The sequence below is a fragment of the Choloepus didactylus genome, chromosome 5, assembly GCF_015220235.1.
Source record: "Choloepus didactylus isolate mChoDid1 chromosome 5, mChoDid1.pri, whole genome shotgun sequence".
NCBI classification, from domain to species: domain Eukaryota; kingdom Metazoa; phylum Chordata; class Mammalia; order Pilosa; family Megalonychidae; genus Choloepus; species Choloepus didactylus.
Window position 1 is genome coordinate 145965864 of NC_051311.1, and position 27506 is coordinate 145993369.

The 27506-nt window shown below is 34.9% G+C and overlaps 1 protein-coding gene across 4 annotated transcripts in view; it reads left to right on the top strand.

Annotated features, from left to right (window-relative positions):
- SEPTIN7 (septin 7) overlaps positions 1-27506 on the top strand; it is a 110194-nt gene that overhangs the window by 69753 nt on the left and 12935 nt on the right. For all 4 annotated transcript variants that reach the window (XM_037837068.1, XM_037837067.1, XM_037837070.1 and 1 more), the window contains 5 exons: positions 8463-8580; positions 12299-12391; positions 13483-13579; positions 14518-14569; positions 18865-18990. In XM_037837068.1, coding sequence (XP_037692996.1) covers positions 8463-8580; positions 12299-12391; positions 13483-13579; positions 14518-14569; positions 18865-18990 — 486 coding nt within the window. The remainder of the gene's footprint in view (positions 1-8462; positions 8581-12298; positions 12392-13482; positions 13580-14517; positions 14570-18864; positions 18991-27506) is intronic.

A 27506-nucleotide genomic window follows, 5' to 3' on the forward strand; every position in this document is an offset into this window, starting at 1 on the left:
TTAAGTAAGATTGGTGTCAGTTCTTTTTGGAAAGTTTGGTAGAATTCCCCTGTGAAGCCATCTGGCCCTGGGGATTTATTTATGAGAAGCTTTTTGATGACTGATTGGACCTCTTTGCTTGTGATTGGTTGGATGAGGTCTTCTGTTTCTTTCTAAGAGGTCAATATTACACTGATACCAAAAGCAGACAAAGTATTCACAAGGAAAAAAAAAATCTACAGACCAGTATTTCTTATGAATATGAACACAATTCCTCAACAAAATACTAAAAAACTGAATTTAGTAACATATAAAAAGAACTGTACAGCATGAGCAACTGAGATTTATCTCAGGGATGCAAGGTTGGTTTAACATATGAAAATCAATTAACATAATACATCATATAAATACAATAAACAACCAAAGACGATCATCACAATGGATGCAGAAAAAGCATCTGATAAAATCCCACATCTTTTGATGATTAAAAACACTGTCAACCAATTAGGAATAGAGGAAACTCCTTCAAACTGATGAACAGTTTAATGGTGGAGGACTGGATGCCTTCCCCCTAAGAGCAGGAACAAATCAAAGAGTTTGCTTTTGCCACCTCTATTCAACATTGTACTGAGTGTTCTAACCAGGGCAGTTAAGTTAGAAAAAGAAATAAAAGGCATCCAGGAGGAGGATATAAGAGAGGAGTGGAAGCCAAGTAGTCCCCCTGGAACAACTAAAAAAAACCAGAAACAACTAGTAAATAAGCCGGAATAACTGCAGGGAGACAAATGTGACCGTCCACTCATCATACACCAACCTGAATTGAAAGGAATGCCCGAGATCACAGGATAAAATCAGTAAGTAAAAACTGGCTCCAGACCTCCGAAAGATGGTGGTTAGGAGAGACAGTGCAAAAAAACACCACCATGAAAAATACTAGATAAAAGCCAGAAAGTCACCCAGAACACCAGTTCCAGCGATGCACCAGCTGGACAAGGTCTGCTAAGTCCACAGGGACCATGCACTTGGTGAAACCGGGAGCCTGCATTCTGAAGTGAGTGAGTAAGCCTGCTGAGTATCCGGGGAAACCACGGGTTGGCGGTTGGAGTTGGACTATTTCTTTTTTAAAAACCCAAAAGCAGCTGCAGATACGGCAGCGAGAACTGCACAGGGAAGTGCAGCAGGAATGGCGTCTCCACAACCTGTGAGTACACCTCAGTATCTGGCGTGGACAATAGCCTTTCCCGCCCCTTCTGCTAATTGTCCCAGAGCGAGGCAGGCAGAGGTTAGCCAAAATGGGGAAAAAAACCCACGCCCCTTATAGCCATCTTCCTGGTGGGTTGGAAACACTCCTGCCCGGCACTGGCGCCACAACCCAGAGCTGCACCAAAAAAACCCAGTGTGACAGGAAGTATTTCCAGCAGTGCGCGCACATGCTACAATATCTGGCATGGACAACAGCATTTCGTGAACCTGCAGCTGACTGTCCCGGAGCTAGGAAGACAGTGCAGTGCGAAATGGAGGAAATTAACACGCCTCATTCAGCCATCCTTTCAGCAGGCTGGGAATGCCCCTACACAGCCCTGCAGCCCAGAACTTCCCTTGAGGGTCAGTGCGCACTTGTAACGTAGCACCACCTTCCCTAGCAGAGGCCCTGGAAGGGCACGGCTTGGAAGAGGGGCCCACTCGGAAATCCCAGGGACCATACGCCAATACCAAGGACTTGTGGGTCAGCAGCAGAGACAAACTGGTGAGACCGAACTGAAGGTTTAGACTCTTGAAACAGCCTTAAATCTCCAGGAACACCTGGGAGGTTTGATTGTTAAAGCCTCCCTCGCTTCTTAACGGCTCAGGCACATACCCCACATTCAGGGGGGAAAGCACCAAGTACACACGCAAAACTGGTGCACTAACTGGACCCGACAAGAATCAGACCCCCACACACCACAAAGACAAAGTAGGGGAGAACCGGCTTGAGGGGAATAGGTGGCTCGCAGATGCCACCTGCTGGTTAGGTAGAGAAAGTGTACACCACCAAGCTGTAGATCTGACAAGTCAGAGAGAAGTCTTTGAATTAGCATACATATCCTAAAAGAACCCTATCAAGTTAAGCAAATGCCAAGATGCCAAAAACAGCAAAATTTTAAAGCATATGAAAAAAACAGACAATATGGATAACCCAAACCCAAACCCCCAAATCAGAAGATCAGGGGAGACCAGTACTTGGAGCAATTAATCAAAGAACTAAAGACAAACAACAAGAGCATGGCACAGGATATAAAGGACATGAAGAAGAGCATGGCACAGGATATAAAAGATATGAAGAAGAGCCTAAAGAGCATAAAGAAGAAATTGCAAGAGTAAATAAAAAAAACAGATGGTCTTATGGAAATAGAAGAAACTGTCGACCAAATTAAAAAGATTCTGGATACTCAGTACAAGACTAGAGGAAGCTGAACAACAAATCAGCAGCCTGGAGTACAACAAAACGGAAAATGAAAGAACGAAAGAAAGAATGGGGAAAAAATTGAAATGGACCTCAGGGATATGATAGATAAAATAAAACATCCAAATATAAGACTCTTTGGTGTACCAGAAGGGGAAGAGAAGGGTAAAGGTCTAGAAAGGGTATTCAAAGAAATTATTGGGGAAAATTTCCCAAACCTTCTACACAACATAAATACACAAAGCATAAATACCCAGCTAACTCCAAATAGTATAAATCCAAATAAACCCACTCCTAGACATATTCTTATCAGACTGTCAAATACTGAAGAGAAGGAGCAAGTTCTGAAAGCAGCAAGACAGAAACAATTCACCACATACAAAGGAAAAAACATAAGACTAAGTAGTGACTACTCTGCAGCCACCAAGGAGGTGAGAAGGCAGTGGCACGACATTTAAAATTCTGAGAGAGAAAAATTGCCAACCAAGAATTCTTTATCCAGCAAAGCTCTCCTTCAAATTTGAGGGAGAGCTTCAACTTTTCACAGATAAACAAATGCTGAGAGATTTTGCTAATAAAAGACCTGTCTTACTTGAGATACTAAAAGGAGCCCTACCGACAGAGAAACAAAGAAAGGAGAGAGAGAGATGGAGAAAGGTTCCGTAATATTAGATGAAGATGCATTTTTTAAGCCATATAGTGACAACTGAATATAAGTTTGGCTTTATTATCATAGTCATCATAAGACACAACCCTTTATTAAATTATTTTTAATTCCATATTTCAGAGAGGAATAAACAGACATTGCAGAATGGTGACATTATGAAGGAGAAAACATACTTGGTATCACATCGTATTCCATGCTACCATTTCTTTCAGTCTATTTCAAATGGATAACTCAGGTTTATGGTACGGCAGTCTTTCTGAAACACTAGAAGTCAAAAGATGAAGATACTTGCCTCACTTTTTGACTTGCTGATTGTAAATGTGGTCATCTCACTTAACTCGTAAGATGACTCTTAGTTTCCTAATTGATAAAACAGGAATTAGACTAAAAATAATTAAAAACTATTAAATCTAAGTCTGAAAATATAGACTTCTTTTGAAAATCCAAAGGAATACTCTTGAACTTTTGAGACCATTGAAAAATGTGTGTTCTCAATTATGTTTTATTGGTTGGTGTCGATTAGATGCCATTGTCTGGAGATAGGCACGGGATATATAGAGCAAAGGCATACAGGGAGCAGTGTTGGTGAAAATGTCTATTTATATATGGAGACTTCTGTTATGGTTAGTCATTGAACCACTAAATTTAAGTGGGAATTATTAACTTCTGTGTCATACACTGAAACAAAAGAACATTAATTGTGGACCCAACATTTGCTGTTTACTGCATAGTTAATGAAAAATACTGAACCATTTTAGCTTCTGAGTTCAGATAGAGGGTTTGGCAAAAAAAAAAAAAAAAAAATCTATTTACTCTCTGATCCCTAAGCTTGTATAGTTTACAGTGAGAATTCCTATAAACAAAACAAAATTATCTCAATGCATTTAGTTCCTTGGTTCAGATAAAAATAATCTGAATAGCAAGGGTTATGTGTAGGCATGTTTGTAAATATACAAAGGAGGAAGAAGGGGAAGTATTGATCTGTATTCAGATTTATTCTGCAACCTATTTATGGTGAGAATAGTGCAACAATATCCTCATCTGTCGAATTTATAACATGGCCTCTATTTTGTGATATGAAGTAAGATGACTAGAAATATCTGAAAATTAAATACTATTCGGAAACTTAAAAAAAATATATAGGGGTATATAGGGAAAATATACTATTGCCAACTAATTACAGTTAGTAGTATTTTACCTTCTTTCATCAACAGTAACAAACGAACTATACCAATACTATGAGTCAACAATGGAGGGGGGGTAGTTAGGGGTATGGGAGGATTTGAGTTTCCTCTTTTTTGTCTGTACTTCTTTTCTGGAGTAATGAAAATGTTCTAAAAATTGAAAAAAAATTTAATTCTGGTGATAGCTGCACAGCTGTATGATGGTATCGGGGGAAATTGATTGATTGTACACTTTGGATCTTTGGATAATTGTATGGTATGTGAACAATCTCAATAAATAAAAAATTTTTAAATTAAAAAAAAAAAAGGCATCCAGAATAGAAAGAAGTAAAACTGTCTCTATTAAAAATGGGCAAAGGATCTAAGTAAACATTTCTCCAAAGAAGATATTGAAATGGCCGATAAGTATATGAAAAGATGCTCAACATTATTAGCCCTCAGGGAAGTGTAAATAAAAGTCACAATGATTTTCTAACCACAAGGATGGCTAGAATTAAAAAGTCAGACAGTTACAAATGTTGACAAGCATGTGGAAAAACTGGAACCATCATACATTACTGATGGGATTGTAAAATGGTTCAGCCACTTTGGAAAACAGTTTGGCATTTCCTCAAAAAATTAAATAGGAATTACTATATGACCTTGAAATTCTCCTATGTATATATCCAAGAGACATGAAAACAAAATCCACACAAAAGCTTGTACACAAATGTTTATAGAAGAATTATTTATAATAGGCAAAAGGTGGAAGCAATCCAAATGTCTATCTTGGATAGACAAAATATTGTATATCCATACAATGGACTGTTATTCAGTCATAAAAAAGAACGAAGTACTGGTATATGCTTCTACATGAATGAACTGAAACATGCTAAGTGAAGGAAACCAGTCACAAAAACCACATACCATATGATTCCACTCATCCGAAATGACCAGAATGGGGAAATCTGTAGAGACAGAAAATACATTAGTGGAGTTGAGGGAGATACTAAAGGGTAGGAGAGTGATAGCCAAAAGGAGATATGTACAGGATTTCTTCTTGAGGTAGTGAAAATGTTCTTTTATTGGTTGTGGTGATGATTGCACATATCTATGAATATACTAAAAGTCACTGAATTGTACATTTTAAGTGGGCCTATTGCATGGTATGTAAATTATATCAATAAAGTTACTAAAGAAATACAACACATTGTATAGCCTTTAATGAATACTCATGGAGCTTCTCCCTGAAAATATATGTTTTTTTATTACTCTAGTTTAACTTGCTGGAGGTTTTTCCTAGAAGACAGCAAAGAATGAAGTCTTTAATCTGCAGTGAATTCAAAATAAATTAGTCAGCTTATAATCAGTTTTGTTATTTTAGATCCTTTGGACTCTCTCCAAGTTATAGTAATTCTCATAAAATTCATTCTTCCCATCTCCTGGAAGGAAAATTGTACAGGAAACAAGTTTGGTTTTTTTTTTTAAGAAAAATTTTCACTGTGATTCAAATGATATCTAGTGGCTTTGGGCCATTTTTTGTTTGTTACAAAAAACAAAACAAAACATTATGTGTAATGATTGATGAAAATAAGCAAACTTTTATATATAAATGGACAGAGGAAAAATTTCATCCAGAATATAATCTACCTGTGAATTAACCATGTTTTCCTGCTGATATTTGTAACCTGAAATTTGTATACTAATTTAAAAAGGCAAAGGGGTTTTATCGGGGTTTTTTAAAGTTTTTACCTTTTTGCCCTAAAGTTTATTTTTTTTACTGACTTAAATGGCCCTGTTATTTTATATTTAAGAAGTTGACTTCCCCAATGTCCTTGTCATAATTATTTTTAAATGATGTTCTCTTTAACAGGATATTATAGTAAATATTCAGCAAGTGAGATTTTTTTTTTGTAAGTGTAAAATCTTGTATTTGGCTTTAATAGTTTGTATTAAATGCTCTTAAGATTTATTGAAATTTTAGATGAACTGGACTCTGCTTTTTCTGTCATTGGTGTAAGCAGGCTTATACTTTTGCATAAGCCTACTATAATAACTTAACAAAGTGTCGGTAATTTCCATTTTAATCATAATTAAGTATAATCTGGAAAAGGAACCATAACAATTTAGAAATCTGAGATTGATGGAATAGTCCATGGTATTTTGAGTTGTATGTAATGAATTGATGAAAAAAGCAAACTTTTATATATAAAACTTGAGTAACTCTAAGAGAACCCCTAGCAAGGACTTTCTTGTCATTTTAAAACATTGGTCAGTAAAATTCATAACAAAATAGAATGCTATTTAGACCTTTATTCTGTTTTTCTCATGGTTTTTTAAAACACAAGAAAAGGATGCCACTTTAGAATGGTATTCCTATGCAAAATATTTCTTTTGTCTTCATTTATTCTGGTTGGAACGTAAGTTTTTAATCCACAGTATATTCCAGATGTGAGGAATTTCTTTGGTTTTATTTAGAGTTGCTAAAGAATATAAGGAAAAACACTGCAGCTTACTCTCTTTATCAACAAATATTTGGGCACCTTCTGAAGTGTTAGACACTGCTGGATGTTGGGGATACAGATGAATGAGGAAAAGCTCTTACACTAGAGGATCTTCCTATAAAATGAGGAAAGTAAATACATAGGTAGGCAGTTACTATAAGCCCATTATGTGCTCTGAACACCTTGAAAGATGCCTGATCTTAGAGAAGGATTTCCAGAGGAGATGGGGATTGTAAGCAAGGTTCTAAGGATGAATAGGCGGGCCAAGTAGGAAGGGAATGGTAATGGAGGTTATACTAGGCAGAAGCAGTAGCTTGTGGGCAGAGGTCGAAGTATGGGTGCTTTCAGGGAATTGTGAGACGTTCATAAAGGCTGGAACACTGCAAGTACGAAGTGGCAAAAGATAAGTAAAGAATGATAGAGATGAGGCCAGCTGGAGGCCAGATTTTGACAGCCTTTTAGGCTGCACTAGCTAAGGAATTTGGCCTTCAGTGAGGTTTTCAGTCAGGGAATGACTCAATCAGATTTGGATTTTAAAAAGACCGCTTTGGCTGCAGTGTGGATAGTTTGGAGGGAATCCAGATAGACTTGTGTTGTTTTCTTTTAAAAAGGTCTTGGTGACCTGTATGAAGGTGATAGTAATGGGGATAAATACATAATGTATTTGTTTGTCCAGCAAGTCTTGGTGAATCTTTGGAAGTGAAAATTAGAGGAAGAGGAATCCCATGTTTCAGGCCAGAGTAATTGTGTAGACTGCAGTGCCGTTCCCTAAGCATAGGAGGGAAGGGGAAATTTGGGTGTGTTCAGAAGAGTTTTTGGTCAAAAGATTTTGAAGTGTCCTTGGGAATATCCCAGTAACATATCCACTGGGTAGTCTGACTCAAGAGCCAAACTCTACCGAATCTGAAACTCAAGAGCAAAATCTGGGTGGGTATGAAGATTTGGGAGTCATTGGCTCTCAGTGGATAAATGAAGTCTTGATATAGAGGATGATGTCATACAAAAAAATGTAAGAGAAGAGGGCCCAGTAGAGAATTCTGAGGAATACACCACTTACTGGGCTGGCATACAAAGAGGATTCTGAAAAGTACCCTAAAAGGAAACAGCTTGTGAAAGAGTAAAGTCAGATGCTTCATAATGGGCAAACTAGAAAGTAAATGGTAAGCACCATGGTATTTTTTAGTTAGCTGCTGTTAATATATTAGCAGCAAGAAGATATTTGGTGACTCGTTTGAAAGTATAGTGGTAAAGTAGAGGCAGCAGCCAGATTTTATCGGGTAAAAGGGATGATGAAGATTCTCTTTTGGTCATCTTCTCTGAGAATGATAGCTGACAGAAAGAAGAACTAAAGGGGAGGTTGAAAGAGAGCTACCATTTCTTCATTTAAAAACAAAATATTCATAAAATTTGATTAATAAATATATAGGCTGTTCTAGGAAATTCTATTAGGAGCCTTTCTGGTTTTTCCATTTCCTCTGTAGGACCAAAACTAATGGTCCAGGATGTTCAAGAGCAGGAGTCAAAGCCTTTTAGCCACTCCAATGCTTCTTGAAGTCCTGTTCTACCTAACTGTTGTTCACCTAATAACATCTTCAGAGAGAGTGTTTCAGCTAAGTAAGTAAAGTAGTTTCATTGTATTTAATTTAGTACTAAGCATATTCCCCCAAATTGATCAATTCAGTCATATTAAATATTATGTATTTCAGACTTAAACCATTGGATATTGAGTTTATGAAGCGCTTACATGAAAAAGTGAATATCATCCCACTTATTGCCAAAGCAGACACACTCACACCAGAGGAGTGCCAACAGTTTAAAAAACAGGTGAGCATAAATATCTGAAACTATTAAACTCCAACCCAGTAGTCTAGACTCCTGTAGACAACTGTATAACAATGTAGATTACAAGGGGTGACAGTGTGATTGTGAAAACCTTGTGGATCACACTCCCTTTATCTAGTGTATGGATGGATGAGTAGAAAAATGGGGACAAAAACTAAATGAAAAATACGGTGGGATGAGGGGGGTGATTTGGGTGTTCTTTTTTACTTTTATTTTTTATTCTTATTCTTATTCTTTCTGATGTAAGGAAAATGTTCAGAAATAGATTGTGGTAATGAATGCATAACTATATGATGGTACTGTGAACAGTTGATTGTACACCATGGATGACTGTATGGTATGTGAATATATTTCAGTAAAACTGAATTTAATTAAAACAAAACAAAAAACAGGTGAGCATAATGAGTTTTAACTCTTGGGGTTCCTTGTACCATTCACATAATTTGCATTTTAAAAATATTTTCAGTTTAATGTATTGTAATCCATTTTTCTTGCTGCTTTACTATTTTATTGTTTATGCTTTGCTGTATTAAAAAAACTTTTAAAAATAATCTTCTGCCTTAGTTTTCTCCTCAAAGCTCTCATCCACTAGCATAGAACCTTTAACCTTTGGCAGTTTTTTAAAAATACAATATAAATAAGGCTACTTTAGATGTTTCTGTATAGCCCCCTCTACTCCTTTAGAATAATTTTCTTAGAATGAATTCCTAGAAAGAGGGTTATTCTTTCAAAGTGTTTAGTTATTTTTATGGATTTTTTTTTTTTTTTTTTTTTTTTCATTTTGCCATGGTGCTTTCCCACTACAGCAGTTCAGTTCCTTTCATCTGTTCCACTATAGCCTTGCCAGCATTGTCATTTTTATTTTTACAACTTTTTTGGAAGAAAGCGGAACCTAATAGTTTCTTTAACTTTCTTTTTTTTGTTGTTTTGTTTTTGGGTTTGTTTTTTTAACCTTTTTTTTTTAATGGATTTGTTTTTAATGCAATTTTATTAAGATATATTTACACATCATACAACCCATCCGAAGTATACAATCACTGGCTCACAGAATCATCATTTATCTTTCATTTTTATTTTCAAGAAAAGTTGAACACTTTTAAAAGCAGGGTCATTTTTTGAACATCCTGTTCAAGTGATTTGTCTTTTTGAACAGTAGTATCTTCTGTGATACAGAAGTATTGCCTTCGTGTGTTTCTGTTCCTTTTATTTTGGGTATTCAGTTCTCTTTCATTTTCACAAGTTTGTTTTTTTTTTTCTCTATCCTAATTTTGTTTTCATTGTATAAAAGTCATAATATGAACAAAAATGAATTTACTCATCTTATAATTTATTTCCTCTATTTCCTTACCAGTTATAGTACTGTATTTCCATAATAGGAGTTTACTTCCTTGTTAATGTACTGGGATTTTAAGCATTTAATCCATTTAGTAGTTATTTGCAATGTACAAGATATACATAACTTAAGCTTTTTTCCTAAACTAATAACCAGTTATTGCAATAGAACTGATTTAAATAATGACTTCATTTTGCTCATTTTGTTGCATTTGCTTTATTATGTATTACATTTTATGAAATGAAGGGTCAATTTCTGAAACCTCTCTCTTGTTTCAATAGTCTGTTTTCTATTTTAGGCCAGAGTTATGACTTTTAAACCACAGCTACTTTATACAGTACTTAAAAACAGATCTTAGAATTATTTCTTACTGTCTCTTTAGTCTCTTTTAGTAACAAAATACTTTGATTTTTAGGCTTTTTCAATACGAATTTTAAAATGCCTGTTATACAAAACCTGTTACAAAAACAAAAGTCAGTTGAAAACTGTTTTGCAGTTGTTAAACCTGTATAAATTTTTTGAATGTTGTGGTACAACATTTTTACTGTGTTTCTACTAGGTGTACATGTTTCTCCATTTATTTTCCATTTGTTCATTCCCATTTTTATTTTGTAGTGTGCTGTTTGTAAGTTTCAAATTCTGATCATCACAATACATTTGTCCCCTTCTATCTTGATTTATTCTAAAAAATACGTATTAAAATTATTTTTCTTATTTACATGATAGAATAGCTAACATTTATTGAGCATTTACTGTGCCAAGCACTTTTATATGTCCTAACTTATTTAAGCCAAACAATGACCTACAAGGTAGATTATTATCCCTATTCTACAGATGAGGAAACTCAGGCACAAGGAGTTTAAGTACCTTGTCTGGGATCACATGGTTAGTGATTGGCAGAACCAAGGTTTGAACCATAGGCAGTATAGAACCAAAGCCCACTCACTCTCTTATCTACTTTATTTCCTCTGTATTAACATAAACCAAATTGTTTTGAATAATAACTTTTCCTTTCATCAAGTATTTACTCAGTTGCTCCTGTGTACCTGAAATTGTATGAGGATTTAGAGAGAAAAAAGATGAATAAGCAGTGATCACTACTTTTCAAATTGCTCATATTCTAGTGTCTGTACAATTTTCTATTAACTATGCTTATAATAATGGTTCCTAACCAGAGGCACCTATCAGAATCAGCTAGAAAGCTTTTCAGAATGAGTTACTGAACCCTATCCCTCCCAATTGTTTGGGTAGATTAAGATGGGCTTTGTTATTTGTTATTTTGAACATGCTCACTCAGGTCATTTTTTATACAACTTCTGACTAAGAACCACTGCTCTTAGAGCTAACTGCTGTTTTTCTCCTTTATTCATGTATTTGACTCATCATCATTTGTTCTCATGTTTTTCCTGTGTAGATCGTATATTCAACATACTTTAATTGCAAAAGATCTGTGGCCCCATTTTTCCCAGTAGTAACCTTTATTTATTTATTTATTTATTTATTTATTTATTTATTTAATTTATTTATAAACCATAGAGTAGCACAATAATCATGTAACACATTTTGTTTGGGAATCTTTTAGTGCTGGGGACCTCTGCTATGAGAGCCAAAATACCAGCACAGACCGGGACCTAGTTCTTTATTAGCCATTACTTTTTTGTGAGGTCGAATAGGATAGGTAGTTAAATTTATCTCAATGTCTGTATTCTGTTTAGAATTTGGAATGATTTGGGATGAAATCATTTAATATGAACTAGATTATCTCTGATGTTAACAAATTATCTTTCTTTGGTTTTCTGAATTCTCCTTATTAATGTTTAGCTTCTTAATTTCCAGGGCATGTTTTCTCCAGAACTTTTGCCCAGTCTTACAGTTGTTGGCTCCTTGATTTGTGCATATACACATGTATATACAAGATTACTGCGTGCAAGTTTTTCTCCTGGAGCCAGTGCTTTAGTCTTACTTAATGCTTGTCAAATTCTGTTAAAATTTGTAGGTGAGTTTAAACTGTTGATTCAGCTGAATAAGAAAGAATCTGTCATTCTAAATAAATGACCTAAAGTCATTATAGTAGAAATCAACTAGAGAAATCCTTTCCTGTAATCTTAACGTCATTTTTAGAACTCTTTTGGTATTGTAACCATATGACTTCAACACTTCCAAAATAATTGGATTTTGGTAATGGTATTTTGGTTTAAAACAACAACAACATAGGAATTTGATTTTAGATTACAGCTTTGCATTGCTGAAATACATTAAGGGACCAGTAGCTGAGGACTCATAGTAGGAGTTCAAGAAGAATATAATAAAAATAAGGCTAATACACTAATTATGTATGATATTCTTTTGCTTTCTTTTCCATTTTAGATAATGAAAGAAATCCAAGAACATAAAATTAAAATATATGAATTTCCTGAAACAGATGATGAAGAAGAAAATAAGCTTGTTAAAAAGATAAAGGTAAATTTATTCCCATATGTATACTAAAATATTGGAGGCCTTAAGATGTACTCTAATATTCATATGCATAGGAAAAAAACAAAAATATCAGTGTTTTAAGTAGGTGGCTTACAAAATTAATTTGAGATTATTTAGTGTTCAATTTAACTTTGTCAGATTAACTTTGTGACTAATTATTATATGTAATAAGGCATTGTACGGAATAGAGAGATGAACACAATTCCTGCCTCCAGATGGTTTTCAATTAACTGATTTCTTACTATGTTTTCACCCATGAAAAAATAGGAGATTAGAGTTGAGGGGAGTCCTTAAGCACTTGTTAGTTTTAAATCTTTGTTTTAGGAGCCAGACAAAACTTACTTTATCTTGTCCTTCTTAAAAAATCAACCAAAAATCTATTCCAACATAATTTTATATTATAATCTATAGTGATTTCCTAAATACCCTAGGTCCAAAAATGTATCAATAATGATGTTATATAGGAAATAATCAATAATTATCTTGAAGTAATGGAATACTTATTCCTGACTAATGAAGACTTTCTGAGGTTTTATAAAATAGCTACAACTTATGTATTTCTGGGAACCACAAGAATTTCAGAAGGCCATGCTTGAGGTTAGTATGGATGAATATGAACACAGTCCCCTATATCGGAAGTTCCAGTGTTAGAGCTTGGCAAATATAATATTCCCTGCTCCAAGTACTGTGAGGGCTGGTTCACAAACCACCTGGCAGACTAGTCACAAGCTTAATTTTTTCCTTCTGAATGCTAATATATTTTTTTACCCTTTTTATTTTTCCTATGTGGGACAGCTTCCTTTTGAAGTGACTTTTTTTTCAAACAATTTGATCAGCATGTGCCTTAGTCGTCTTAAATTTTCAGGGAAAATATAATTTGGTTTATTGTTCACCTTGGTGGTAATATGGTGTAATGGCAATTTACAAATAGTGTCTGATTTCCTGTATAAAATCAGGTGCAAAAACTGTCAAGGTAAATTTGTTTTCTAATCTGCTAAGTAATGTAACTTCATTATTCTTGAATTTGTGAGGACTTTACAGATATATTTGAATAAGAATTCTTTGTTTTACAGGACCGTTTACCTCTTGCTGTGGTGGGTAGTAATACTATCATTGAAGTTAATGGCAAAAGGGTCAGAGGAAGGCAGTATCCTTGGGGTGTTGCTGAAGGTAAGGTTTTCTTCAGTAAGTGATTTTCTGTAAGTTCTCACAAATGTGGTCAAAAATTTGTATTTATATTAAGTAGTACAAGTGTACTGCATTGATATTATCTAAAGTTTCAAGGATGGTTCTGATTTCATTTCCATTTAGTTTCCTTTTCTTCATAAGTACACTCCTGTTTTTCAGGAGTTAAATCCTAGTAGGTCTATTTTAAAAGTCAGTTGTTATCATCGCTTTCCTGCCCAATCATCAAGTATATTCCTGTTTTCTTGCCAGAGCAAATACTAATAATGCAGGGGTTCTTTACCTGGGGCCCAAAGATTGTTTCCAGGAGATCCAATGAACCTTCTAAATCTGAAAATAATTTTGGAGAGAAGGCTTATCACTTCTTTCCAATTCTTAGATGGGTCTGGGACTCTCAACAATGAAAAGAACTTTTAAAAGTTCACATCTTTGGAGTAAAATCATTTCATTATTAACAGATCCCCTTTACTAGTTTTGTAAGGAGTTTTAAACACTAATTAAATAGTTTATCTTAGTTACAACATGAAACCTCAAAAAGTCCTCTTGGCAATAGGCTTGTTTCCCTAAAGTTGTGTTTATTATGTTGGTTTAAACTAACGTTTAATCTTCTGTATTATATTATTTAGAACTAAGATTGACTCATGATTGTTTACCTATTTGTTAGTCTTTTAATAATATCGCATTGTTTAGGATATTGTTCAAGTTACTGAGGACTATGCTACAATTTAGTAATGTTGTAGTACACTTGTCTGTCATGCTCTTAAACATGAGTATTGTTACAGTATTAAACCTTAATGAAAAATCAAGACTTTTTGTATATTCTCTCATTGTTACCTTTGATTTCCTGTGAAATTTCTTTTGCAAAGTCTTGGTTTAGTGGATATAATGTGTTTGGTCTTTTTTTTTTTTTTTTTTTTTTACAGTTGAAAATGGTGAACATTGTGATTTTACAATTCTGAGAAATATGTTGATAAGGTAAGTGTGAGCAATAATGAAAATAGCATTTTTTTTTTCTTTAAAGTTAGACTGGGACAGATTTACTTTTTTCCTTCTATAAATTTAGCTAATTTAAGTTGGTATCTTCATTCTAGCACTGGAGTAAGCACTACATGGAGACAACTTGTATTCTTTCTCCAGGGTTTTAAAGAGTCAGCAAAAATACAAAATAAGCTGTATGGCTAAGGGTACATAGGGAAATTAGTCTCTTTATTTTATCATTATACTTGGTGTTGAGGTTGAATACTGAAATGGGTATGGAAAGTGGGAAAGAAAAGGCTGTTGCTCATGCTTAATCTAAACAGTCTGGAAACTCTGTAGAAGGGAAGGCTAATTTTTGAGCCCAAAGCTAGACTTTGAATGTTAGAAGGTATACAGCATTCTGTGGGGCATTTTCACCTATAGGATCACAGCACACAAAACCAGTCTTTCTCCTAGGCAAGAAAACAGTTATTCCTACACTATACACATCTTATGAAAGAGAAGAAAAGCTTAAAAGAGCAAGACATTGGGGCCATCCTGATTAGAGAACCAGGACTTGAATTAGAAAAGCACGAGTTGGGAGGAGAGCATGAAGAAAAAGTAAAAAAGAACTAGAGACATTAGTAAGAAACAGAAAGGAGACCAGAACAAACTGCAGTTTTTTCATATTGAGAAACATTCCTTCTCTTCCCACCTGATGTCTTCCCCCACCTTCTCCCCTCTCTCATCTTGCTTCTTTAGGCTCTCACCACATATACTCCCTTCAAACTTCCACTTTTGGATGGGCATCTTAGGTTGAGGGCAATTTATTTTTATACTACTACTTATTTTCCCAATACACTGAAATCTCTTCAGCTATTTAGAGGTAGTAACACACATATGAATGATGATTACAAATCATGGAAAACCAGGAAAGTCGTTCTCACAAATGAGGGGGATAGTTAGTGAGTCAAACTGCTACCTCAAGAAACACACTAAAGACGAGAGTGATTTTTGAAATCAGAGAGATTGCCATAGTTGTTTTTTTTGTTTTTTTTTTTCCCCCAAAGCAGCTCATGACTTGAGTGTTTTGGGTAAGGAAGTAGAAAGTAGGGTTGATTCAGCAGTTGGGGTTGCCAGATTCACACAGCAAGAGAAGAGCAAAAGGATGGTCATAAGGTTTTTGAGAAACAACACTTCAGGTTCTATTATAAACTGTTCCCTTTCTCTACCATTCTTAAAGGTGTGACTTTAAGAGGACTAATAATGCCATCTCTTATGACAGGATATACTTAGGGAATGTTTAATAAATATTAAACAATTACCAGTGCCTTCCCTCTGATTTTATTCTTTTCCTCAATTTTAAAGCTCCTATGGTATTTTTCCAGTACTTGACACAATGGTATTCTAAAACTATATCTTGTGTATTTTTAAAATATATAGTCAATAATTGCATACATACAACACTATAGGAGGGAAGGCTAGTTACCGAGCCAGAAACTAGGAATGTGTGAAGGTGTATAGCCTGGCAGATGCTAAGTGGAACTCACTAGTATAAAAGCATTACAGAGCAAACTGGCCATGCTTACAGAGAATTTAGTACAGCAAAACATCAGACAGTCAGGCACGTTTGAAAATAATAAAAAATTCTAAAGGCTTGTAAGATATAAACAGATAGGGTAATGTGATACAGGTACTTAAACATGATAAAGGAATTCATAGTTTGGGGATGTTATATAGGTCAGATAGGAAAGGATTCATGGAAATAGATGTCTTAACTTGGATTAGGATGAATGCAGTCATTGAATGATGTTTACTTGTGAGATTGGGATTGGTCCTATTTAACATTTTTAACAGTGACTAGGGTAAGAGTATTGGCTTCAGCTGTTTGAGGTACAAGGCTGGTTGGGTGACTTGACTTAATGAAAAAATTCAATTATTTGTTAAATTTGCTATAGCACATTTGCTTCTCTGTTTTTCTTTCCTAACATATAAATGTTCACTTTATGCTAGGTGGTTTTGCATCTTCATTAATCTTTAATGAAGATTAAATTATAATTTAATTTATTATAGATTAAATTATAATTTATCATAAATTATAAAAATTTAATTTATAATTTTTACATGTAGAGTTTTAAAAACATCTTCAAAAAAAGTATTATACTTTCAAGATGAAAAGCTTAGAGACATTTTAATTTCTTGTTTTTCCTTTTAAATATTTGAGTAGAGATGAAAAAGATGTATATTTAATGTAGCTCATGTCTTTAAGAGAATAGCATAGAGTGGATATTTGATAGATACTTAAAGGAAGGAAATATCAATACCAAGATGCCAGATATCTATAAATCCCAAGTAAAAAATGGAAATACTTTTGCTAAGTGAAAGTTAGGAATAGTGGTTGCTTCCAAGGAAGAGCCAAATTCATAGAAGTATCATTTTGCTAATCAGGAGAAATGGCTGCTGCAGGCAAAACAAGGAAGACAATGGAGAAAAGGAGGAAAACTTGATACAGATATTTTCTAGGATGTGGGCCTAAGAGGTGCAGAAATTAAACAGAGAAGGAACGCAAAACCAGAGAAGAGAGCTATGAAATCAGCAAAGGGAAATGGAAAGAAGTATAAATTCTGAAGCTGTAGGGAAAACTGTACTATTAATTATCAATTTCTTTTAAGACTGGAGGAGGTATGGGTTGAATATTAAAAGGATAAAATAAGGTGTGGTTAGTTAAATGGAAATTGAGACTTTTCTTTCCTAAAAAAATCAGAACTAGGTAATTATAAAGATTATTTTAGTGAAAGGAAAAACTTTCATTATCAAACAAGTTAATGTTAAAAAATAACTTATTACTTAATTAGTACATTTGCTTTATTTTTTTGTATTTCCACTCCGTAAGTACTCTTCTCCAGGTCCTTGGATGGTTTTTCATTGATGCAGTGGTGGTAGATGATATAATAATAACAATTACAAAAAAGACTTTTATTTTGGCATAGGTAATTGTTTTTAATATTCTCTCCTTAGAGAAACTGGTAACAGAAATTTATTCCAAAAAAATCAATAGTGTTTACCATACTTCAACCTTTAGTTATCAATTTTTTAAAGACCTATTATTTGTTCTCTGTAGTGAGAGTACTAAAAGTAAATGACATGTTCCCTGTAACAGGGAGCTTACAATAGAGTTGAAGAGGTAATATGTGTCACCTATAACATATTCTGGTGCCAAAAAAAGAGTGACTGCCAAGGAGAAAATTGTCATGGGTTTCACTGACTTGGCTTCAAGGTGGTGGGGCTGTTAAATAGGGAAAGACAGTGACAAATTAGCATAAATTATTCAATCTCAACCATAGGGTATACTAGGAGTAGGGAGCTGCCTCATATGACTGAAGCAAAAAGTAGAGCTTTAGAAGTAACTATTTGGTACTCAGAAGTCTGTTGTTGCCCTAAGAGAGTCAGTTCCTCTCAGAGAACTGCAAGGAAATGCTGGGAGAGGACTTTAAGAGGCCAGATTGTAAAGTAACAGTAAACATTTTATGGAGATCAGGAAAGACAGAAACAGAGTAAGCCTTTATGTTTGATTCCTAGGATGGAGTTTTGGTAAAGTGATAGAGCAGAGGTGAAAGATGCAACATAGCATATGCAGGAAGTTCCCAAGATGGAATATATGATGAGAAAGGGAGAATTGCATAATACAGACTACCACACCATGTCTATCCAAGAACACTGTGTTAGTAAATAATATTCACAGGACAGCTCAGGGTGTCCTTAGCATCTTGAATCATTAAGGAATGATGGAATCATGTTTTTGATAGTTTATCTCATGTATGTATTGATTTTATATATTATGTAAAAGCTATCATCAAAAAATACACTTTCCTAAAATTTACATTTGCTAGACAGTCTGAATAAACAAAAGTTTACTCTAAATTAATATTCCCCAATTTGAATCCAACTGACCTGTGATCTGAAGTGTCCTGAATAAAAACTTAGATACTAGTAATATTGGAAAAAGAAAGACTGTTTCTTTTAGGTTTTATGAGCTTCAATAGAAGTTAATCTACTTTCCCTTCTCTAGTAAAATTAAATATATACTGTTAAAAATACTTTTCTGTATCCTTCAGTAATCCCTTTGTGTGCTTCATGGCTCTTAAAATCTCATTTGGAACCTCATGCCTTGAATGTGGAAATGAAGACAAATGCCATCCTCCTTAAGAATACTCTTGCTCATTTTAAGTCTGAAAGATTTGTTTTGGTATGTTTTGAATTTACATCAAAACTTTTTTAATAGAAGAGAACTATTGGTATGTTATTTATAACAGAACGCACATGCAAGACTTGAAAGATGTCACTAATAATGTACACTATGAGAACTACAGAAGCAGAAAACTGGCAGCTGTGACTTACAACGGAGTTGATAACAACAAGAATAAAGGACAACTTACTAAGTAAGTATGTATTTTTTACCCTGCAGAAAAGTGCTATTTATGTAGTATATAATTAAGTTCCATTTTTATCAAATTTCTCCTAGTTATTCAATAAAAATTTGGATAATGTCTGTGACAATAGCAGAAATTTGTATTGTTAAACTCTCTTTTGGCAGTTTTGTATTCTACTGTTTAATTGTTAGAGGAAGTGTTGTTTAATTTTCTTCTTCCTTAAGTGAAAGAGCCATGCATTCTTTTCTGGTCATTTGCCATCATCTTTATAACCATGTACCACACACTTAATAGATCCCCAATTAGAAATCAAACAGCTCCTTACGTATCACAACTCTGAGCACATAAGCTTTTTTAAAGGAAGAAAACAAAGTTACTACCAAGATCTCTTAGCCCATTTTACCTTTTAAGATCAACACCCCTTAAGAATAATCAGAGCTATGCCTTTTACTAGCTTTTTTTTTTTTATTTTATTTTGAAATAAATTCAAAGTTATAGGAACAGTTGCAAAAACAGTACAAACCCCATACACAGAACTTCAGCATTCCCTGACCCCTCTCCCTATACCCCGATCCACTAACTTTAACATATTGTCACACCGCTATTTCTTTCCCTCCCTCCCTCTCTTCCTATCTATCATCCATCATCTATTGCTCTGTCTTCTGAACATATGAGAGGTAGCTGCACACATCCTTGAACAAACACTATAATTCACATATACAATTCCCATGAACAAGAACATTCTTTTATGCAATCCCATGAAGCGCAGCTAAGAAGTATAAGATATTCAACAATGATACAAAGCTTACATTCTATATTTCCTTTTCCTTACGTCTCAACTGTGTCCCTTTGAGCCTCCTGTCCTCCATCCTCAGATCCCATTCAGGGTCATCCTTGGCATTCAATTGTCGTCTATTTGGACTTTTTTTTTTTCCCCCTCAATTGTGGAAACATATATACAGCCTAAATCTTCCCATTCCACCCCCTCCTAGCCTTCCATTAGTGGGATTAATCACATTTAGAATGTTGCAATGCTATCACCTTCCCACCATCTATTACTAGAAATTGCCCTTCACCTCAGACAGCAACCCTATACTCATTTCTTAACTCCCTATTGCCCCTTCCCCCACTTCTCTTAACCTATACTCTACTTTTCATCTCTATGGTCATATTCTCTGATAATTTCTTAGTGTTTACTGTGGGTCTTAAAATTAAACTTTTAAATCCATAACAATCTTGTTTTTCTTTGATACCAACTTAATTTCAATAGGACACATAAACTATGTACCTAAACTCCATTACCCCACCTTTATATAGTTCTTGTCAAAAATTACATATTTTACACTGAGTTCAAAGCCACTGATTTGTCATTAGAGTTTGTGTATTTTATATCATGCAGGAAGTAAATAGTGGAGTTAAAATTCAAAAATTATTGACTTCTATTTGTATTCCATTGTGGTCAGAGATTGTGCTTTGAATATGTTCAATTGGGTTTTTTTTGTTTGTTTGTTTTTTAATTTATTGAGGCTTGTTTTATGTCCCAGCATGTGGTCCATTCTGGAGAAAGATCCGTGATCATTAGAGAAAAATGAGTGTCCTGGTGATTTGGGATGTAAGGTTCTATATATGTCTGTTAAAGTTCTCTGTATCTTTCTCCTTTCTTTGTTTTTCTGTCGGTAGGGTTCCCTTTAGTATCTGAAGTAGGGCAGGTCTTTTATTGGCAAACTTTCTCAGCATTTGTTTGTGAAAAATTTCAGCGCTCCCTCAAATTTGAAGGAGAGTTTTGCTGGATAAAGTATTCTTGGTTGGAAATTTTTCTCTCATAGTTTTAAATATGTCATGCCACTGCCTCCTTGCCTCCATGGCGGCCTCTGAGTAGTCACAATTTAGTCTTATGTTGTTTCCTTTGTATGTGGTGAATTGCTTTGCTCTTGCTGCTTTCAGAACTTGCTCCTTCCCTTCAGTATTTGAGAGTCTGATCAGAATATGTCTTGGAGTGGGTTTATTTGGATTTATTCTATTTGGAGTTTGCTGGGCATTTATGCTTTGTGTATTTATATGGTGTACAAGGTTTGGGAAATTTTCCCCAACAATTTCTTAGAATACGCTTTCTAGACCTTTACCCTTCTCTTCCCCTTCTGGGACACCAATGAGTCTTACATTTGGATGTTTTATTTTATCTATCATATCCCTGAGATCCTTTTCGATTTTTTTTATTTTTTTCTCCATTCTTTCGTTCTTTGATTTTCTGTTCTGTGGACCTCTAGGACACTAAATCGTTGTTCACCTTCCTCTAATCTTGTATTATGAGTATCCAGAGTCTTTTTAATTTGGCCAAGAATTTCTTTTATTTTCATAAGATTTTCTATTTTTTAATTTAATCTTGCAATTTCTTCTTTATGCTCTTCTAGGGTCTTCTTTATGTCCCTTTTATCATATTCCATGTTCTTCTTCATGTCTTTTATATCCTGTGCCATGTTTTCGTTCCTCGATTGTAATTGTTTGATTAATTGTGCCAAGTACTGTGTCTCTTCTGATATTTTGATTTGGGTGTTTGGGATCGGGTTCTCCATATCGTCTGGTTTTATCATATGCATTAAGATTTTCTGTTGTTTTTGGCCTCTTGGCATTTGCTTTGCTTGATAGGGTTCTTTCAAGTTGTAAAAAAAAAAAATACTAATTTTTCAGAAATACAAGTTGGTGGCGTACACTTTCTCCAACTAACCAGCAGAAGGCGTCTGCGAGCCACCTATACCCCTCAAGTCAGTTCTTCCCAACTCTGTCTCTGTGGTGTATGGGGAAATGATTTTTGTGGGATTCAGTTGGTGAACTCAGTTTGGGTTTGTTGTTGGAGCTGTCCGCCATGAACATGGTGCATGTGTCTGGGTGGTCAGGGAAGCAGGGCAGCTTTAATATTCAAACCTCCCAGGTGTTCCTGGAGATTCAAGGCTGTTGCAAGAGTCTAAGCCTTCATTTCAGTTTTGCCCCAGCTTTTCTCTGTCGCTGACCCACAAACCACCGACACTGACGTATCGTCCCTGGGTTTTCCGAACGGGCCCCCCTTCTCAGCTGTTATCTTCCAAGACCTCTGCTAAGGGAAGGCTGTGCTACGTCACTAGTGCACATTGTCCCTCAAGGGAAGCCCTGGGCCTTGCAGGGGTGCTCTCTGCCTGATGCAGAGATTAGCCTATAATTCTTGACTGGTGTAAATTCTGATGAAAGGCAGGTAGCAGAGCTGGGCCCCACCCCTTTCCTCTCAGAGAAGATAGACCCCCCAGGGGGAGGTCATTAGCATTTCTGTGGTCTCTCTCTGCCTGTGCTATACCCTTGTCTGGATCACAGAACTGGGAACCGAAAATGGCTGAGGCTTTCTCCACTGAGTCGAAAAAGGAACAGAGCTAGTCTGAGGCGACCCTCCGGCTCTCCAACGTCAGCTGCCACCCAAAGCCTCCGCCTACCTGCTGGGGACTCGCACCTCTCGTAGTGAGCAGTTCACACTCGCTAATTAACACCCCAGTTGGAGCTCAGCTGAGCCACATTCACCTGCTGGGAGAAAGCTGTTCTCTGGCACCACGAGGCTTTGTAGCTCAGGCTGTGGGGGAGGGGTCTCCCGATTTGGATCCGCAGGTTTTTACTTACAGATCTTATGCTGTGATCTCGGGCATTCCTCCCAATTCACATTAGTGTATGATGAGTGGACAGTCACGTTTGTCCCCCTGCAGTTATTCCGGATTATTTACTAGTTGTTTCTGGTTTTTTTCATTTGTTCCCGGGGGACTACTTAGCTTCCACTCCTCTTCTATGCCACCATCTTAGATCCTCCTAGCTTTTTTAAATAAATATTTTTGATAGCAGAGTGTTCTCTAACATTATATGTAAACAAGGAACCAGGACCCCCCCCCCAAAAAAAAAGGAATATTTAGGTGAGTGTAGTCCTGGTTACCTTCTCTGCTTCTTTTGTATATTTCCAGGTTGAAAATTAGCTGGAGTTTGGCTTTCTGTAGGTTGTTAGAGCTCGGAATAAGGGATTACCGAGTGTAGCTCTGCTCTTCTGACCTAGGGTCTCAAGCTGTTGTGGCTTCATGATGAGTCAGGGAAAACAGACATGCAAGGAAGCTGGTAAAATAGCTGGTAACTGTATCTTCTTGGTAACAATATCTGTGCCCTATTTTTCCTTTATTTGGGACTGTTGAAGTTCATAAGTATTATGAAAACCATTTTTCAGTGCATATTTGTAGCTAGGTGTTATCTATTATTAGAGGGATAACCCTGAAGGATCATCTATATAAATAATGAGAAACAGAAGTTCTCAAAATAGCAATACTGTGTTTTATAGGTTTTTAAAATACTGGGCAACATTCTTTATAATGGAATAGGAAAACTGTCGTCCCTTTTTTCTCTTTTAGTTATGTCTCCCTAATGGCCCTAAATTCCAGAAGAAAGCACACAAAGCATTATCATTCACTGGCAAAGTTTTAAGCAGTTCTCTTTTAAAGCTGATTTTAAATTTAGCTCTGTATTTATTTTCTTCCATATTTCCTATTGATGTCTGGACCATAGCTCCTAACCTCCTTCTAAACTTTGAAATGTCTTCTTATCCCATTAGCATGCTTGTTTGAAAAACTTTATTGATGAATTCCTAGATTTTCTGTGTTTTCAAGGATCTCCTTGAAGTGCTTGTTAAAAAGGTAGATTTCTAGGCTCCCTGGTAAGAGATTCTGATTCAGAAGATCTGGGATGGGCCTGGGAGGTATATTTTTAATAAGCATCTTATTAGAATGTTAACCTGTGGTTCTCATACAGGTGATCAGTGGTGCATACTTTGCAAAACACTATACTTTGCAAAACACTGACTTCTAGCAATTTACTGCAGCAGTTTTTAAAAGCGATATGGTTAATATTGCAACAATTTTTTTAAATATTTAGAACAGGTTTCTATTTTAGATAAGTTTTAGTGCATGAGAAAAACGCAAGACTTTTTATCTATTTTTAGCAAAATCTGTATTAAACAACAATTTGTATTGCACAAAAATTTAAGGAACCATCTAGTGAAAAGGTGTTTTCATTAGGTTATGATCTTTTTAACTGTTTAAACATACAAATGAAGCCACTGATAAAGCCACTGATAATTTTATAATATAAGGCAAATGTATGAACTGCATATTTTTCATTAAATGTATACACTTAGTGTCTTATATTTTATAAAACATTCATGTCCTAGATATAACGGTCAAATATAAGGCATTTAAAGTAGTGTGATTAGGTTATTTCCTGCTGTTGGATGCAGGTATAGTAATTCAGAGAAAAGCAGTAAACCTCACAGTATAGTTAAAAAATTGCCTGCATAATAAGAATGCTACTGTGTGAGTTACTTGAGCTAAAACTGTAACAGGTTTAAAAAAAAAAAGAATTGAGTAAGAGAGAAGAGTAGATATTTCTATTGTAAAGTGAGAAAAGGGCTGTTTGTAACTTGGACGTTTTCAGGTAGATCAGTTAGGCAAGAGTTCTAGGGAAACTGAGGATCTGGAAATTGATTCTCTTAAATTTGCCCATGCTCAGGTAACCCTTAGAAGTCTTTGTATAAATATAGACCGCAGTTCCAAGACCACTGAACTAGACAATCTCTTTGGCCCTTTGTGGTGGTTTTATTACTTTCTTTTTTACTTCTTAGAGTCTTCAAATAGGCCATGTGCAGTCATAAGTTGGCCTCAAAAATTAATTAAAATTTATTCACTTGTGTCCTTTATTCAAAAGTCTTTTCATGAAAAGCTAGAGTTTTATGTTTGGTTTAAATGTTCTCACTTGGCAAAATAAAATGTTCACAGCTCTGTTGTTTCCCAGACTTTCTGGAAATTTTTACTGTTCTATCAAATCCATTTAAATGAAATTACTTTGGAAAATTTGGTATAAAAATTGCTATATGTCTGTATTAACACAGTGGCCTACGAAATGTTGGAGCAAAGTTATGTAAATGTTCTTGCTTAGTTTTATTCTTCAGGAAAGACCACACATAATTTAAACGAAATATTATTATCTTTCATTACATTCAAATGTGGGTCCTGTTAACACAACCACAGTACACCTTACTAGGTCAACCTTGTATGGTCCTTTATTCTGTTATTTGGTCATGGCAAATAGTGAATCCTCCTGTGGCTTTACAGAAACTGTTAACCACTAGAAGAATCCAAGTTATATCTTTGGATATTCAGGTTATTTATAGATTTTTCTTTCTTTCTGTTTACCATGCTTTTTAAATTCTTTGACTGGACTGCTTTCATTTCTCCAAACTGTTTAGGTTTATAAGTTTTTAGCATATCTAAACATATATGGAAGAGTTTCCCCATTAAAAAGAAGGCAAATGATGTAAATTAAGAAGAAGTCAAAGATGATCATTTTTCCTGTATTTTCTACATTACATGCACAATTTTGCATTATAATTTTCTAACTTACCCTTTAATAAAGATGACTAGAACTGTGGTGCTAATTAAAATTTAAGACATTTGCAAAATCATTTTGACTGGTGAAAGGATTCAAAAAATCAATTTCAGATATGTGTGAACTTTTTTTTTTTTAATAAGAAATATCAGTTTATTGTTTTTTTGGTCAAGAATCAAGTATTTTTTTAAGGTCAATAAATCTAATGTATCTCAAATGTGAAATATTCCAAACTCCTCCCATTTTTTTTTTTTTCTTTTTAGAGAAGTTGTAAGTTTTCCCAAAAACATGAAGAAAATACAGAGTTGTCATATACCACCCTCACACAGTTTTCCCTATTATTAATACTCTGCATTAGTGGTACCCTTGTTACAGTGGATGAAAGAACATAATTATAATATTAACTCGAGTCCCCGGTTTATATTAGGGTTCACTGTGTTGTACAGTCCTCTTGATTTCTGAGTTTTTATTATTCTAGTAACATATATTCACCCTAAAATTTCCCTTTAGCCACATTAAAATATATAATTCAATGGTATTAATTACATTCACAATATTGTGCTACCAGTACCAAATCTTTTCCATCACACCAAACAGAAATTAACCATTAAGCATTACTTCTGCATGAACTACCCCTGACAAGGCCCCTGGTATGGCTGTATTAGTTTCTGACTCCATGAATTTTCTTAGTCAGATTATTTCATATCAGTGAGATCATTCATTGGTTCTTTTGTGTCTGCCTTACTTCACTTAACATGTCTTCAAGGTCCATCCATGTTATCACATTATTAGAACTTCATTCCTTTTCACAGCTACATAATACTCCATTGTGTGTGTGTACCAAAATTTTGTTCTGTGGCACACTGTTTGGTCTAGTTCACGTATCATATTGCTCAAGTTCTCTGCTTCTTAATTGATCTTGTCTAGATGTTCTATCCATGGATGAAAATGCTGTATCGAAGTTTCCTAGTTTTATTGTAGAGGTGTCTGTTTTTCCCTTCAGTTTTGTCAGTGTTTGCCTCGTGTATTTTGAGGTACTGTGGTTGAGTACTTAAATCGTTGTGATTGTTAGTTCTCATTGGTGGATCAACCTATTTATTAAGGTATAGTATCTTTCTTGTCTCTTCTAACAGCTGTTTGATGGAAGTCGATTTTGTCTGTTATTAGTATAGCTTCTCCAGCTCTCTTTTGGTTAGTGTTTATCTTTTTCCATCCTTTCACTTTCAACCTAGTTGTGTCTTTGAGTCTTAAGTGAGTTTCTTGTAAACACCATATATTTGGATTGTGCTTTTTTTATCCATTCTACTAATCTGTCTTTTGTTGGAGGTGTTTAATCCATTAATGTTCATTGTTATTACTGAAAAGACAGGACTCTTTTCAGCCATTTTATCCTTTGTTTTTTATATATCTTATACTTTGCTTGTTTCTTCCTTTATTGCAGCCACCTATTGCGTATGTTTATCTTTTGTGATGTAATTGATCCCTTTCTCCTTTCCATTTCTGTATATTTTTAAAATACTTTGTGTTTACCTAAGTCTAACTTACTAGTTTGAAAAGATACCAACTTAACTTCAATGGTATGCATGTGTCTCTTCCCATATCCCTCCATTTTCCCCTCTTTATGTTATGAGTCTGTTATCAGGAAATAAGATTTCAGTTTCAGTTGATTAAGATTTCTTAATCAATTGTATTCTCTTATAGGAATTAATGAGTAGAGTTACAGAGACTCTGCTACAACTGTGATACTCGGGTTATTTATAGTTTTTTTTTTTTTTTCTATTTATCATGCTTTTTAAATGTTTTGACTGGATTGCTTTTCATTTTGCAGTTACAGATTTAGTTACCTTTACTGAATGAAGATCTTCATTTCTTCATACTGCTCCAGGCCACTCTCTCCTGTCTTTTCCTTTCAACCTGAATAACTCCCTTTAGCAATTCTTACAGGACAGGTCTCTTGGTGACAAACTCTCCCAGTTTTTGTTTATCTGTGGATGTTTTAAGCTCTCCCTCATTTTTTTTTCTCCCCACAACTTTAGCTATTTCCATTATCATAAAATATAACATGCACATAGAAAGGTGATAGCATTCAA